The 17,153-nt window shown below is 42.3% G+C and overlaps 1 protein-coding gene across 1 annotated transcript in view; it reads left to right on the forward strand.

The window, feature by feature from the left end:
• The first annotated feature begins 6 nt into the window (after positions 1-6).
• The window catches only part of RASGEF1B (RasGEF domain family member 1B), a 607,920-nt gene continuing 590,773 nt past the window's right edge, over positions 7-17,153 (forward strand). Inside the window, exon 1 of the mRNA XM_014588947.2 lies at positions 7-165. Coding sequence (XP_014444433.2) covers positions 97-165 — 69 coding nt within the window. The 5' untranslated portion in view covers positions 7-96. The remainder of the gene's footprint in view (positions 166-17,153) is intronic.

Consider the following 17,153-nt stretch of genomic DNA (forward strand, 5'->3'; position numbering starts at 1 on the left):
GCCCGTGAGCTTCGGGCACAGCCTCGGAGCTCCGGGTCTGGCGCAGCCGGAGGCAGAAGCGGCGCGTCTGGAGAGACCCAGCCTCACTGCTCGTATATGGCAAAGTTTCTCGCCGAGCTCCTGGGCTGCACGTTGCCGAGCAAGGGCGCCTCTCCCATGTTTGAGGTAGGTGGAGGGTGTGTCCCCGCCGCGGTGGTGGCGACCCCTGGCCGGGCCTGGAGTCCTCACGAGTTGGCGAGTATGCAATCTCACGTGTCTGGTTTGCACCTGGACGTCTGGGGGCGGGGCAGGGAGTGGATAGCGAGGAGGAGACTCGAAGCCCCGGAGCCTGAATTCTTGCCTGTCTGGACCTCAGAGCATCTTTCTAGTTTGTTTTTTTCCCCCTTTGCTGACAGGTGAACACGTTTTCTGTCCATCTGGACGAGTTTTGCCATTTGGGCTTTACCTAAATAATGCTAGCTGTGTCTGAAAAGGAGTAGTATCCTGCAGCTTGTCTCTGCTGCCTACTTTGTTTTTCCTTTTCGTACAACAACAAAAAAATGTTTCAGTCGAAAGGTTTCTACCTTCTTGTCTCTTCTATCTGCTCCTCTCCCTCACAGACTGCAAACTCCAGTGAGATGATCTGGTTTCTGTTCTGTGAGTGAGATTCCCTAGGGGCACAGAGGGTTAACATGGGATGTGCCCAGTCAGGTGAACTCCTTGCGGTCTGCAGGCAGGTGGGTCTAATTGCTCACCCCTGCTTGGGGTGGCAATGCTGCGGCAGCGGGAAGCAGCTTTGCAGGGACTCAGTCATGAGAAGGCTGGCCAGATTGTCCTGGAGGAATGGTGCCTCAACTGTTTTATATGAAACCTACATTCTGGCGCTCAGGAGGGACAACTGCTCGCAACATGTGCCTCCCAGCCCTATTTCTGTAGTCAGAACAGAGAGTGTCCTTTGTCTGTCTGTCCTGCCCTCCCTCTGCAGACCTCCTGACTGGTGGGCCTGGACCAGAGGGCCATGGCTATGGCCATGTTAGCTGGTGCTGCAGTCATGTTGGCTCTGTACTCCTCAGTCAGTCACAGGGACCTGACAACTTTCCCTCCCAGCCTCAGGACTACATCAGGAGCTGTTCCACTCTCCTTGTCTGCGGTTTTCTGACTGGCTAGAGAAAAACAGACATTGGTCTCCTCTCCACTAGGTGCAGGACTTTGGCCTTCAGCAAGGCACCTCTTCAGATTTCAAACTCTTTTTTTCTTTTCTTTTGAGAGGTTTTTGCTGTAGGGCATGTGCATTCGCCAGAGAGACAGAGTCAGAGAGACAGAGAGCCAGAAATCACCCCCCAGGGGGGATGACCACGCTGCAATCCCTTCTCTTCCTTTCTCCTCCTGGGGATCTTGGGCGGACACACACACGCGCCCGGTGTGAGTTTAAGCCACCGGGTCCAGGACTTGAACCGCGGTCGACTACATGGGAGTCCAGTGACATAGCCATTACCCTAACTGCTGGTCCCTACAAATTCCAAACTCTTAATATTGTCCCTGGCTGCCTGTGGGCTTCTCATTTTTGGCAACTGTATGTGTCCCTACTTTCTGAGGTCATGGGGGTCACACTCTTCTGGTTTGGGAGCTCAGTTTGGCCAACCATAATCTCTGCTGTGTGATAAGCTGTTCTTTAAGCAAGATATCCCAATAGTAGATGACGAGAAGGACCTGGAAAAATAAAACTGGATTGGGAGACAACAGGCACAAGTGCCTAGACAGCTGGTAGCCTGAAATTTAAAACTAGTAAGGGCCCCCAAAACAAAGCTTTCCAGGGTTGCAGGGTCAATTAGCTGTCTTCTCTGGCAGGCAACATCACTGCCCCTGTGCTTCTTTGTGAAGTGTTAGGCAACCTTCAGGAGTCATTCTGGAGACCAGACATAACTCCTTTAAAGTTGCTTTTTTTCCCCCCCCCATCATCACTTGTATTTGGATTTTTGTTTTTTAATTACCAAAACCCATGTACTGCCTTTTGGTTGTATGCTCCTACCTATATTATCCTCCAGCCTATAGATTCCCCACCTGATTTTTAAATATGTTTATCCATTTTATTTCTTGAGAGAGAGAAGCAAGAGGCATCCTGGACGGGGTCCCATCACACAGTGTTTCTCCCAACCCCACCCCAGCCTGCTGGTCAGCCAGGATCACGGGCATACGCGGCTGATGTCCTCAGGTGAACCTGAGGTTTGAGCTGCCCGTCCTCCACATGGCCTCTAGCACTGATGTGGGTGACCTACCACCTGAGACACAGTGGGCACCCACCTTGATATTTTGGAATGGTTACTTCTCATTTGGGGAAGGGCAGCCTCAGAAATTAGCCATAGACATACACACACACACACACACACAGAGAGAGAGAGAGAGAGAGAGAGAGAGAGAGAGAGAGAGAAAGAGAGAAGGGAGAGGCTATTTTGTCTTTGAAGAGTTTGAGAGAAAAGGAACTTCCCCAGTCCTTGGTAATTTCCCATGTCTTGCTCTGTGCTATTTTTCATCTATCAGGAGGCAGGAGCTGCTGCTAGCATCTGCTGTCTTTCTATAAATGGTTGATTCGGTGTTGGCTGGATCAACCTGAAACACTCCGCCTAGGTGTCACTTTTAAACAGCATTGTTGAAGTTAAATGATCATCCCTTTCCTACCTTTGGGGAAAATCAGTGCCCAAAGGGATGAAGAACTGAGGCAGAGGGTGTGCCTCCAGTCAGCCCTTCAACATCCTCTTGCTCATGAACGCGAGGCAGTCATCCAGCTCCCTACGTCTGGGAGGGAGTGAAGTGTATAAGAAAGATATTCTTAAACCTTTCTAAATATTCATTTTCTGAAAGTGAAAGTGCTAGGACACTTGAGAACATTTCTGGCTGCTTTCCGTTTCTACCAGACGCTCTAATTCTAACTTTGGAGGTTACCTCTAGTTTTAGGGAGATCAGAAGAGATGGGTGTTTCATAATGAATGGCCTTTGGTTTCATTTTGATTATAATGTGGCCAAGGATGTTTCTTCCTACACAGGTCCCTTTTGTTGGCTCTAGGAGATGCCTTAGTATTGAGTCTAGGACCTGTTGTTTGTTTGCATTTGTCTGACAGAGGGAATGGAAGCTTGGTTGCAGAAAATCCAGGAGCAAAATAGTCACTGTGGTTGAAAACAGCCCCAGTGTGTGCCCCGCTGTACCATCCATGGAAGCTAAGGACAGAGGGTACGCATTGGAACAGAGTGTCTCAATCATCTTCGCGTTACATTTATTTTACTTCTTAGTGATATTTAAGTTTGCAAACCAAGTACTTGAGGACAGTTTTTAAAATTCTAGGAAAAAAGCAAAGGACAGTATATTCACCCCAGGGCCATGAAGGTACCCTGAGCAGTGGACTAGATGTTTGGAATGTTTGTGCACAAGGCAGAGGCCTACAGAAAGAGTGGACTTGCTTTGTATTCTGCAGTCTAGAAAGGTGGACAGAGGCAACCTTTTAAACCAGCAGGTCCTTGTGTGCTTGGCTGGATGGATGTCTGGCCCTGCACCCATTCCTTCCACAGTGAGGTCTGAAATCCTAGGAACCTGTCTTCCCCTCCTGCCCCAGTCTTCTTTGCATCATGCCTTAGTGATTGTCAGTGAAGAGATCTGAGTTCTGGGCCAAGAAATAGCAGGAGAAGACTATTGGTTTTTCACGTCTTTCCTCTCTTAGTCCACAAACCTGCATTCTCAATCCTCATCATCCTATATCACCTAACACAGTGAAATGTCTTTAGGGAAGCCCCATATGCTGGGCAGACCACATCTAGCTATACAGAAAAAGGATGTGCAATCCTATGCTGCTGTTCGTGGGTGTGGTCTCTAGAATCATCACATATAAAGTCCGCCCTTTGTGTTTGCACATTCTGTGTTCTTTTCCCGCCAGCATTGCTGCCTGACTATGACTGTAGTATTATACATAACAGCTATCAGCTATTACTTAACTCTGGACCATGCATGTCCTAATATGCATGATCCCAGCTATCTTCCCAATAGTCTCATGATATAGGTATTAATAACCATGTTAATAACAGCCATGATTAAAAAAAAAAGTAAGGTTTAGTATTTGCTTAACATCTAGTAAGGTTTTCTAGAGTGAGGGTGCAAATCTGAGTCTGTTTTATCTCAGAGTTCACTCACCTCCTCCAACTATGGTTACTTCATATTTTGGGGTTTGTTTTGTCTTTTATTTTCAACTTCAGCTTCCTTGATAGATGTAGTAGTTTTGGAAGAAGCAAAGATAAACCCCCATTCTCTCAAATGCCCTTGCTATGTTATCACTGGTAAGAGTGTGATTACCTTATCCCTGGAGACACGCAATCAAAGGACTGATCGAACTCTGAGAAGTTGTTAAAGGAAAGATTCAATTTCAACTGCCATGACCTTTTATAGATAACTTCTATGTATTGAACATGTATTGTCTTGTTTTATCCCCCCAATAATGCTACGAGGTAAGTAGTATTGTCATCCCTGGCTTAGAGATGAGGAAGCCAATGCTCAGAGTGATTGGTCCGAGGTTACTCACCAAAGTGTCTGATACAGGAGGTGCATCCTAGGATCCGGATCACAGAGCCATCTGCGTTGACCTACTGGTTTTCTGTCTCTGATGTTTGTCTTACTCTATATTTTACACTATTACCAAAGTCATTTTTCTAATAATCCAACTCAACAGAGTGTCTGTTTACTTACCTCCCCATTTAAAAAATTTTATTTTTATTGTGATTTCTGTTCAGTATAATCACTGTACGTCTTAGTGTCTTACCCCAGATATTTCCATTATATGCAGATTCAGCAGGGGATACAAACCTTTTCATAGTATGGGCACTGCCTACCTATTTTTTAATTGTCTAATCTTTCATTTCTTCTGCTATATTTTAGTATTGCAGCAACTTTTATTTACTGCTATTTCTTGATCATATCCTCTCACCTTCAAGCTGTTCTTCTGCCTGAAATATTTTCCCCCTAACATTCCCCCCTTTTTAAGGTTCAATTCAAAACTTACCTCCAGATCTGTCCCCTACCCCCACTGGACAATATCCAACCCTCTACCACAGGACCTCTGGATATGAGCTGTGTGTATGTGTTTCTATGAGATTTTGGACAAGTTCATCTTCTGTATGCTTCAGTTATATCTTCAGTGGACATAAGACGAGAGACCCCAGAAAGTTTGTGGAAAATTGAATTAAAAGATAAAAATTAAAAATATAAACATTATGTCTCAACATAAACTCCATCAAGTTTAAATTAATGATGATACCAACCATTTCATTCATCTCTAAAGAGCTGAGTGTCTTGAAATTTAATCATACCCCATACCAGTGCTGTGTTTTTTTTGTTTTGTTTTGTTTTGTTTTGTTTGTTTTTTCTTTTTTTTTTACATTATTAACTGATGAAAAATGGGTCCCTCTTGTGGATTTAAAAAAAATTCAGTAATAGTTCATGGTTACTGCATTAAACTTTATTGGGGGAGTAGGGAGGGACAAACAGCTTGCAGCTTAAATAACTCACCCCTATTTAGCTACCAACGTACAGAAGTAATTGTATTAATAAGTATATAAGCTCCTATCATACAAGCTGGCAAGGGACAATGCTCAAGATTTTAAACTCAGGAATTGAATAACAAGTTTACCATTCCTAGGAAAAAAGTACATCTCTTGGCTGTGTTGAGAAGAATGGAGCCTCTGATAACAAGCCAGCATGGTTATGTACCAACAGCTGAAGACATTATGCAGATTCAGCAGGGGATACAAACCTTTTCATAGTATGGGCACTGCCTACCTATTTTTTAATTGTCTAATCTTTCATTTCTTCTGCTATATTTTAGTATTGCAGCAACTTTTATTTACTGCTATTTCTTGATCATATCCTCTCACCTTCAAGCTGTTCTTCTGCCTGAAATATTTTCCCCCTAACATTCCCCCCTTTTTAAGGTTCAATTCAAAACTTACCTCCAGATCTGTCCCCTACCCCCACTGGACAATATCCAACCCTCTACCACAGGACCTCTGGATATGAGCTGTGTGTATGTGTTTCTATGAGATTTTGGACAAGTTCATCTTCTGTATGCTTCAGTTATATCTTCAGTGGACATAAGACGAGAGACCCCAGAAAGTTTGTGGAAAATTGAATTAAAAGATAAAAATTAAAAATATAAACATTATGTCTCAACATAAACTCCATCAAGTTTAAATTAATGATGATACCAACCATTTCATTCATCTCTAAAGAGCTGAGTGTCTTGAAATTTAATCATACCCCATACCAGTGCTGTGTTTTTTTTGTTTTGTTTTGTTTTGTTTTGTTTGTTTTTTCTTTTTTTTTTACATTATTAACTGATGAAAAATGGGTCCCTCTTGTGGATTTAAAAAAAATTCAGTAATAGTTCATGGTTACTGCATTAAACTTTATTGGGGGAGTAGGGAGGGACAAACAGCTTGCAGCTTAAATAACTCACCCCTATTTAGCTACCAACGTACAGAAGTAATTGTATTAATAAGTATATAAGCTCCTATCATACAAGCTGGCAAGGGACAATGCTCAAGATTTTAAACTCAGGAATTGAATAACAAGTTTACCATTCCTAGGAAAAAAGTACATCTCTTGGCTGTGTTGAGAAGAATGGAGCCTCTGATAACAAGCCAGCATGGTTATGTACCAACAGCTGAAGCCATTTAAGTTTTTGGAATACAAATCAATGGCAGCCACTAGTCACTGGGACTTGACCAGCTCTTGGGGGACATAATCTTCTCCTGGGCTGAGCTGCTGCCACTGCCAGTTCTCAATCTGCGCTCCAGCATCCAGTTTCCAAAACCTCATGGCAGGATGCTGCTCCTGTTCTCAACACCCTTCACTGAGTCTGCCATCTAGTCTTTTTGGGTCTGGGTTCTCTCCAAGGCGGGCTGGGAAACAAGGCCTTGGCCTTTGTAGATTCCAAGCTCCTGTAGCTGTGGCCTTGCATGATAGCTACAGTGGAAAGCTTTATGGATTTTTTTTTTTTTTTTGATTAGGAAACAAAAAGAAGTCAGAAGGAGCCAAATCAGGACTGTAAAGTGGATGCCTAATGATTTCCCATTGAAACTTCTGCTGAATTACATTGTCTGATTAGAGGAATGAGTAGGAGCATTGTCATGGTGGAGAAAGACCCTGGTGAAGCTTTCCTGGGCATTTTTTCTTCTAAGTTTCAGCTAACTTTCTCAAAACACTTTCATTATAAGTGGGTGTTATCAGTATTTGGCTCTCCAGAAAGTCCACAATCAAAATGCCTTGAGCATCCCACAAAACTGTTGCCATGACCTCTGCTCTTGATAGGCCGGCTTTTGCTTTGACTGGACCACTTCCACATCTTGGAAGTCATTGCTTTGACTATGCTTTGTCTTCAGGAACATACCAGTAAAGGCATGAGTTAGCCCTTGTTAAATTATTTGAAGACATGCTTCAGGATCTTGATCCCTCTTTCTTAAAGTTTCTATCAAAAGCTCTGCTCTTGTCTGCAGCTGACCTGGATGCAACACTTTTAGCATCCATCAAGCAGAAAGTTCATTCGACTTCAAATTTTCAGTCAGAATTGTTGTGTGAGCTGAATCAATGGAGAGGTCTGTGGCATTGGCTATTGTTTTTGATGTGATTTGTCAGTTCTTTTCTATTAGGGCAAAAATAAGATTAATGTTTTCCTTGCAAATTGACGTGGATGGTCTGCCACTGTGGGTGTTATTGTCAATATCATCTTTCTTTTGTCTTTCTTTTTCGTAAGGTTTTTGCCATAGGGTGCACACACTTACTAGAGAGAGACCTAGAGAGGGAAAGTGAGAAATCACCCCCTGGGAGTATGGCCATACTGCAATCCCTTCTCTACATTCTCCCCTTTGGATTTTGCGCATGCACACACACATGCCCCTGGGGTGATTTTCAAGCTGCTGGGTCAGGAACTTAAACTGTGGTTGGCCATGTGGGAGTCCAGTGCCTCAAAAAGCATGGCAGCATGCCACCTGTTGGCCTCCATCTCATCCTTTATTGAAATGAGTAGTCCATTTGTAAACTGCTGATTTTGGGGGCATTATCCCCATAAATTTTTTGTAAATTATATGTCATTTCCTCATTCTTCTACCTGAGCTTCACCATAAATTTGATATTTGTTTTTGCTTCATTTTAGCAGAATTCATGTTGCCATGATAGGGACTCTTTTCAGACTGATGACTTACCCCTCTTAGTGCCTAAACTAGGTCCTTTTCACACATGTTATACCTGATAGTACAAGTTTATTTTGGTGGAAAACTATTTGAAATCCATGGATAATTTTTCATAATACACATTTTCTGTGAACTTTTCAAAGACCCTTCATAGTGATGCTTAATGCAGAGTGGTGAGGGTTAAATGGATTAGTGCCAATAAAACACATAGACTAGAGCTCAGTATGCTTAATCGTTGGAATTACTGCATGTATTCTGACCTTTTCAGTGCCAGGAACCTTGTATTTTTTCCTTCTTCAGCAACTATCATGCTATTTTGTACATAGTTTTGCATTAAATAAATAGCTGATGAATTGCATCGATCTTCCATCCCTGAAGGTTCATGGTTTTCTTTGCCCTTAATGTTATTTGTTGTTTATCCGAAATTCAGATCTAGCAAGGTACCCTCTATTTTTATTTGCTAAATCTGGCAAGCCTATTTTGCCTTTTTTCTTCTAGAGTTCTGTAACCCACCTCCTAGAGTTCATCTACACTTTACAAATGGATAACTCATTTTAGGGAGGTTGTCCCCATCCTCCTCCCCCTCCTCCTCCTCCTCCTCCTCCCCCTCCTTCTTCTTCTTTTTTATAACACCTTCTCTGCCAGAAATCCTGTTCCAAGCTGGAGAGCTACCTGTAGGGAATTTCAGATGGACCAGCTATTGTCCTCAATGCCTCACTAGTATGGAAATTCTGGAGTGAGCAAGTTTCCCATTCCAAGTATCATGGCTGTGATTGAAAGGTATTAGCACCCTATGGAGTGTGTTATCAATTCAGTCATTTATTCATTCAACAAATATTATTGCATGCTGTCTTTGTACTAGGTACCTCCATGGAAGCCATCTAAGAGACACTCAAACTGTGACTCACAGTTGCAAGTATATTTTACATGGCAATCCTAAATGCATATAGCTGAAACACTGAAATGAAATGTCCAGAATAGCTCTTTTCCTTAAGACAATTCTATTTTCCCCTTTCCATTCAATTTCTTTTATTCCATTCAAAAAATAACTGATAAAGACTCACTAAATTGATTCATGGGTTGTAACCCACAATTTGAAATTTACTGCTATATAGGATAGTAAGATGGTATTTTTACAAAACAATTTGTATTACCCCATTATCCCAGTATTATATTTCTCTATTATTTCTTTATACTTTAGGAAATTCTTGTGACCTATCTTGGAAAACCACTTACCATGCAATATATTATCTGGGAGGGACTGTTTTGAGGGTTTTAGACAACTAACTTACCAAACAACTTGGATCAATATTTTGCCTCTGAATTGGAGAGTGTTTGGATAAAAGGCTTGGCATGATACCTGAGCATATTTTATAACTTTAAAAAATTTTAAAGAATTTGCCTGAATTTCAACTTACTTTTTCTGTTAGCATCCACTAACAACAAATGTCACTCCACTGGTTGGATTGAATCCCAGAGCTATATTTTGTGGATCTTCCCAGTTTCATATTTTAATTCCTTCTCTCTTTAAGGTAGTTATACTTTCAAGCAGTTTCTCTGCCCCCGCCCCACAACTTGCCTGTTAAATATCTTTTGTTCATTACAATGAATAGCTGAGTTCCTTTGTCTATTTCAACGAATCATGTATATCTTATCCACTTGGCCATTCTGTTTGGCTTCAAGCATGTAGAGAATAAGCCATATGATCCAGCTGTTTTGAAAGCATATAACTTGGACAAGTATGGCTCTAGCTTCCATGATTGGATGTTGGTAGATGATCATGAGAGAAGTTTACTTTGAGAATAATATCTCCCTTTGTCACAACTGGGCTTTTTATGAGGGTCTTTGAATTTCAAGCTAGTGGATACTGAGTTCATCTTGGAAATTCACCATTCAGTTTGTTTGAGGGCCAATTGGATTACTCTACCACATCTGAGTCATTGTATACGCCGGGGCAATCCTACTTACCTTTTGTGTTGGCTCCTTTTAAACTCTGCATGTGGTCCTAATTGCATGCATTTCATTTATAGGAATATTTGGTTCCATTATGATTACATCTGTCTTATGGCTTCTTGCTGAGAAACTGCTACATGATTTTTTTCGTTTTTGTGTTTTGATAAGGAAAGGCTGGTATTTCACATCTGTCAAATGGCCAGTGCTGGCAGCATGTCATACTGAGCAGGGAGAGGAGCTCAACTCTTTGGTGCATCTCTTTTTGCTTAGTTCTTTTAGACTTGTAATGTTGTTCTTGAATGTTATGTCTTTCCTTACACATCTTTGATAAAGTATAGTAGGTCCAGTAGTGACATTGACATTGGGAGAGTTCTACCTACTTGGAGTTACTTATTGAGGTGGTCTGTAAATAAGATGACAGCTTTTATTTATCTGAATTTGTGGTGAGAAAGAACTGTCTTTTCCACCCTTGCACAGTCTTAAATGTAATCTTGGCTTCTTCCTTCAAATACTGATGATATTGTAAGAGAACCCTGAGCTCCTTTGACCCTTCCACATTTTTAAACTAAAATGGAGTCCTCTTTGCCCTCACTGCTCCCACAGGACACTTACTTCTCTCTAACCTCTTTTGTCAATCAAAAGCACCACCTGTCTCCTTTCACCTAGACCAGCACTTAGTGCCTTCTTAGCTTTCATTCCCTTCTTTTCCTTCCACGGACAACCCGTCAGTGATTCACACAGATTCTTGGATTTATACCTTTCTTCGTATCTGTACTACTCTTCATTCAGTGGTCCGACAAATATTTATTGAGTACCTGCTATGACCAATAGAAGATTTCACAATAAGCCACTAGTTGATTTTCTTCCTGCCATTCTTACTTCTTCCCACTGTTCTGGAGTGTGCTGCAAGTATACCACAGTGCCTTTTCTTCATCACTTTCATATACAAGTCCATATGACTTTCTATTTGTGAAGGCTTGCTTCACTGCATTCTGCCTAGGTTGTTTCTAATGTGTCCTGTTAAGTGTCTCACAATGCCGCCCCAGCTTTACTCCTTGCCATTGATTTTCTTCAGGGATCCTCACATGTCAAATACAAGTCCTTGTCCCTATGCTTCTGTTCATACACTTGCCAGTAATCTAATATAACCTCTACCCATTCTTTCTGCTCTTCCAACTGAACCCTACCTAATCTTCTGGGACATGGCAAAGAGCCAGCTGTCCATGAATCCTTCTGCAAATACAGCCAAGAGGCTCAGAGCACACAGGCTGGGGGAAACAACCCCCCTGGCTGCCAGTCCTGACTCCCTTACTCATTACCTGTGTAACCTTAATTAAGCAAATTACCTCTTTGTATCTAATTTTTTTTCTTTAAAACTGAAATGATGATAATAGTTATCTTATTGAGTTATTATAAGGATTAGATAATTCCAATATAATACTGAGCATAGTATCTGGAATGTAGTATCTGACAAATTTTATGTATATAACTATTGTTATTACAGACGTACCCCTTGACTCTCATATCCTGTGTTATCCCTCTGTTTTAACTATCTCTGAATGTGCCTTACCCTTTTCTGAATCCTCCCCAGTGCTGAGCAATGCATAAATGTTCAATAGATGCTGATTCATTTTGAAAACATTTCATATGCTGTTTTAGTGGAATATGGGAACCAGTTTATTTCTGGATATATTTAATTGTATTTTGTAGAAATGTGACAGCCACTGTCCTTTAATGACCTGTCCCCTTATCTATGGAATGTGTATTTCTTTTTTTATAGCCAGAGGGTGTTTACACTTGCCGGAGAGGCACACACACAGAGAAGGAGAATGCACTCCCCAGTGGGGCATAGTCATGGCAAAATCTCTTCTCTTCCATTTCTCCATCCTGTCGAGGATTTGGGGCACACAGATGCAGGCACCTGGCTTGTTTTTCAAACCACTGGGGTAGGATTTGAACTGTGGTTAGCCATGTAGAATACGATTCCCTTAACCACTGAGCAAGGGACTGACCATATGGGATGTGTGTTGATGTCAGCTTAGGCTGTTGTTGTATAAGTGACAATAATATACTCTGACATACAACTGTGGCAAAAGCAGTACTTGAAAAATGTGTCAATTATAAACACCACTTAAATGAAATTCAACCATAGATTTTGATAAAATTAGATACAGAGCATTTATTGTTTTCCAATTGGCTTGCAAACATGTATCCTCAATATAGGCTAAATGAAGCAAATCCATACCATAAGTCAAGATTTTTATTTTTCATGCTACTGGTGGAGAATTCTGGCTGAAAGTCAGGTTAGATTAATCCAAAAGTAATTTACTCCAAAGAGCACTTAACCAGTGGCCTTTCTTATAGTATTTCCAGTGGGAAAGAAGTAGTAATGATGCCTCACTTCTCTAGAAACTCTGTTGGGTTCCTGGGAGCATGGGAGCTTGCTTTTGTGGAGATTATTTAAACTTGACTGGAAGTCAGGTGGGCCAGGGGGCTGAAAACGAAAGAGTGGCAGTGTTATAAACTGCAAAGAACCTGTCGTAGGAGTTCCAAGTTCTGGATTACAGGCCTGACTCCTCTCTTCACTGGCTCTTGGCTATTGAAGGAAAGCTCCTTACCCCTCAGCTTGTCAATTTTCATAAGCTCCAAAATGAAAGTATCAATATTCTATTTGCTTCACTCACAGAAATGATGTGAGGTTCTGGTGTGGTGATACGTGTGACAGTCCTTTATGAGATGGTGAGCACTGGATAGATGTGAATTGCCATCACTGGTTCTGTAATGAAGAGAATGGCAATATGAAGTGCGTACTTGGCATCCCAGGCTTGTAGGAGTCGCTGGTGAATGGACCACAGGGGACGATGTGAATGGTATGAGTGGTAAAGAATAGATGTACTTTTATTTGAAGGATAGAGAGGGAAAGATGAGGCAGTCAGAATTTACAAGTAGAACTTCAGGCGTCTGAATCCAATACTTGGGCCACTAAGGATGCCTCTCATTTTTCTTAGGAAGGTTGTCTTGGTGTGCTCAGGAAGATGGCCAGACAGCCTGAATTTCAGGCTGCTTGAAGAGCTGTGGCTTTCTTTTATGGAGATTTCTTTTCCTGCATGTCGTTACTCAGTTTGGAATTTAGTTGGGAAGGGATACGACAGGAATCAATCTGACTGTAAGTTAGATCTCTTAGAAAGGGTGCAGACTTGAGTGGGTCTGTAGTGATTATAGGAGTTTAAATTTTGCTTTGGGCAGAGTCTAAGTTCTGGAGAAGTTCTAAGTTCTTCTTTGTAATTTCTCATGATGTTTGACATATTGTACTCTACATTGGGGGTTCCTAACCTCTGGGCTACGGACTGCTCCGTGGCCTGTTAGGACTGGGCCACACAACAGGAGGCGGTGGCTGGCAAGTAGATGAAGCTTCCTTCGTATTTACAGCTACTCCCCACCCCATATGTACCGCTGAGTTCCACCTCCTGTTGGATCAGCAGCGTCATTAGGTTGTCAAAGAGCGAGAACTGCCCATGTAGGTTGCCCACTTTCATAAACCATCTTCCCTGCCCCCCGGTCCCTCCTAGCTTGGTCCCTCCCAACCCACATCCATGGAAGAATTGTCTTCTACACAACCAGTCCCTGGTGCTAAGGTTGGACCACTGCCCTACGTCCTCTCTGTAGAGGACACAAAGCAGGATAAGGTTAGTCCAACCTCAAGGAGCTCATGGACAGGTAGTGAAGTGACAGCCTGAATGGCCCATCTTCTCTGAGAAGTGGGTCCCCACGATGGCCAGAGCTACCCAGGCACATGACAAATTCACTCACAAAGCTGAATCCTCATGCTTAGCTTTGTGAAGCTTGATTAGTCACAAACATTTTTGTGCTTTACTTTCTCCTTTGTAAACTGGCTGTTTGAATAGATCCTACCTTATAAGATATTCTATGAGGGGAGGTCTTCAAAAAGTTCATGAAATAGACAGATGAAAAAACTATGCATGGTTTTTTCTTTTTCTTTTTTTTGGCAACAAAATGAACATATTCTTTGATTCCATTTTCCATGAACTTTTGGAAGGACTCTTGTATTTAATTCATTTAGCTCAGTGCTGGTGACATCATGATTCATAACAGCAGTAGTAATTTGTCTAGGAGCTAGACCTTCAATTTCTCATGGTTTTAATTTAAAAAATTTGTTAATAGTTATCAAGGATTGTGCTGGTTATTTGCAATTGCCACGATTGTGTTGTAGCCAGGAGAGGGTACATGGTGGGGCAGGAGCGACTGGAGAGTATATAGAGAGGGACTAGTTAGCATTTTAAAACCTCTGGTAGAGGGTTCAGCTGGCAGCGTGGTGGCTAAGGTGGCTGGCTTTCACATGACTGCGACGTTTGAGTCCCAGACTTGGCAACTTGAAAATAAAAAATGCCAAATTTTAAGAGGGGCACACCTCACTGTGTGACAGCTAAGAAAGATCTGGCAATGTCTGTTACGTGACAACTCCTGGAATCTAGGCATAGCCAAAGATTTACGTTTGCATCTCACATCTTTAAGGCACATTCTGAGAACGAAATGGGCAGTAAGTGTATGAATGCAATTCTCCAAATGTGAGTGAGGAGGAGATCAGCGACTGAAGGCCAATTACAAGGAGAGGCTTTTGACCCAGACCCAGAAAGAAAGAGGATCTGAGTGTCTAGGACTGTAGGTTGCAGAAACATACAGTGGTTAGTGATTGAACTATTGCTCCGTCGACTCGCCTTCCCTCTGTCCTCTGAGCCTCACCTGTATTGTGCCAGGAAAAAAGAGCTTGACTTAGGATAATCTAAGCAACCCTGCTAAGGGCCCTTTCAGAGAGCACAGCTCAGAGGAGGGAGCCTTTTTAGTACAAGGGCAGCACTGGCGGCCTGGGCAGAGCAGTAACAGGCAGTTTCTGCAGATAGGAGGCACACAGGCAGTCTGGAGCCAGCATCACCCAGTACCTGACCAGACTGGCTCTAGGGCTCACAGGGTATAATTTCCCCCAGGGGGCACCTACTGATACCAAAGGGAGAAGGGATCTTTGAAAAAGAATCCGATGTCCTCAGGATGGGAGTGTGGTGATGTATCTAGCCATATTTCTGTGTAAGTGATAAGGTGACTTCCTTTGTAACCATAGTTAAGTATATAAGATTGGCCTGTGTAATCCTGTCACTTTCCTTCTTTCCCACTTTATTCTGGAGTCTGTGTTTCCCACAGGCTGCAGGTAGGCCTTTTGTGAAATCCAACCCCCCCAAGCCAACTTCCCCACCCCCACAAAGAGTTCATTCCTGATGTTCATTTTAACCGCATTTCATACGTGTTAAGATGTGTTGACTGTTAGGAGAAAGTGGGGTGTTGTGAAAAAGAAGTTTGTCACACACACACAGAGTAACAGACAGAGTCACAGACACATAGTAATTGGCTCCCAGAATGGCTGTGATGATGAAACTACATCATGACCAGTTCTTACGCGAATCCAGAAATCTTACTGATTTGGCCAAGGTTGCTCCAGGACCCTGCATGTGCTTGTGACTGTGGGGCCAAATGCATGGGGCATGTCTTGGGGGTTAACAGACTGAGCTTCCTTTCCTTCTGAGTTTCTATTGTGCTTTCTTCTCCTTTCGCTTAGGGATTTCCTTTCTAAGAATCTGTAACATTGCTATGTGCAACTTTCATTTTTTTTTTCCATCTCATTCTGCAAATAGAATCTGATTTCATTTTTTCTCATGTATAACAAAACAGTGCCTCTGATTTCACAGGCCAGAAAGAAATGATTGGAAAGCATCCAACCAGGCCCTGGGGAAGCCCCTAAAATTATCCCCGACATTATGGACTGTCCAGATTGTTTGCATGTGTGGCTGGGGAAGATGGGGGCAGGGAAGTGGGATTTGGGAAATGAAATTTTCTCGTGCCCAGATGCTGCGAGTGTGTCAGATGGCTGGGTCAGTATTCCCGATGCCTACTGCGATTTTAGGAGTCTGTTTGCTCCGTGCCAGGCTTGCACGTCCTAGCAGCTGGGCGGGTCCTCCGGGGGGCCTAGTTAATGCAGCTCCCTTTCCTTGCACATTGTGTGGATGTCTCTTAATGTGTGGACACTTTATTTACTCTTATGTGTAAATGGAGGGGCATCTCTTGGCTTGTCTTGGAGTGCTTCTTTGATTTGGAATTGGTGTGGGTTAGGGTGACTAAGAAATTCACTCTCACTTAGCAGAGTTGATGAACAATAAACGATAATGACAGTTCTTTAGGATTTGCCCAAACACCTTATTTATATTTATTTTATTAAAAACAAAGAAATATTAGGAAATTATTTTTACCCTATTTACAATTAGGAAAACTAAGGAGCAAGGAATTAAGAAATATTAGTTATTAGTAAAAGCTTGGACCTAAGTTGACCAACCAGTCTTACAAATAATAAAAATAATTTACCAGGTTAGCAGGTGGCTTGGAGGTTAAGGCACTGGATCCCATATGGCCTACTGCATGGTTTGGGTCCAGGACCTGGCAGCTTGAAAATTATACCAGATACTTGTGCTTTTGTGCCTAAGCTCCTGAGAGGAGATGAAGGGATTACAACATGGCCATCCCTCCAGGAGGTGATTTCTCACTTTCCCTTTCTGTCTCTTTCTCTCTTTGATGAGTGCATGTGCCCCAGGGCAAAAGTAAAAAAAAAAATTATCATCTTTTTGATGGTAATGGGAGTGCATCTGATTTCACAGGCCAGAAAGAAATGATTAGAAAGCATCCAGCCAGGCCCTGGGGAAACCCCTAAAATAACCCCCTACATTATGGACTGTCCAGATTGTTTGCATGTGTGGCAGAAAATGGGGAGATGGAGGTGAAAGGGCACAAAGTTGTAGGAATGTAAAACAAATAAATTTAGAGATCTAATGTACAACATGAAGGATACAGTTAGCAAGGCTATAGTTATTGTATTGTATTCAGGATTTTTGCTAAGAGAGTAGACTTTAGATGTTAAGTGCTCTCAACACACACACACA

Source organism: Tupaia chinensis, unplaced genomic scaffold (assembly GCF_000334495.1).
Source record: "Tupaia chinensis unplaced genomic scaffold, TupChi_1.0 Scaffold000318_1, whole genome shotgun sequence".
In the NCBI taxonomy this organism is placed as follows: Eukaryota; Metazoa; Chordata; class Mammalia; order Scandentia; family Tupaiidae; genus Tupaia; species Tupaia belangeri.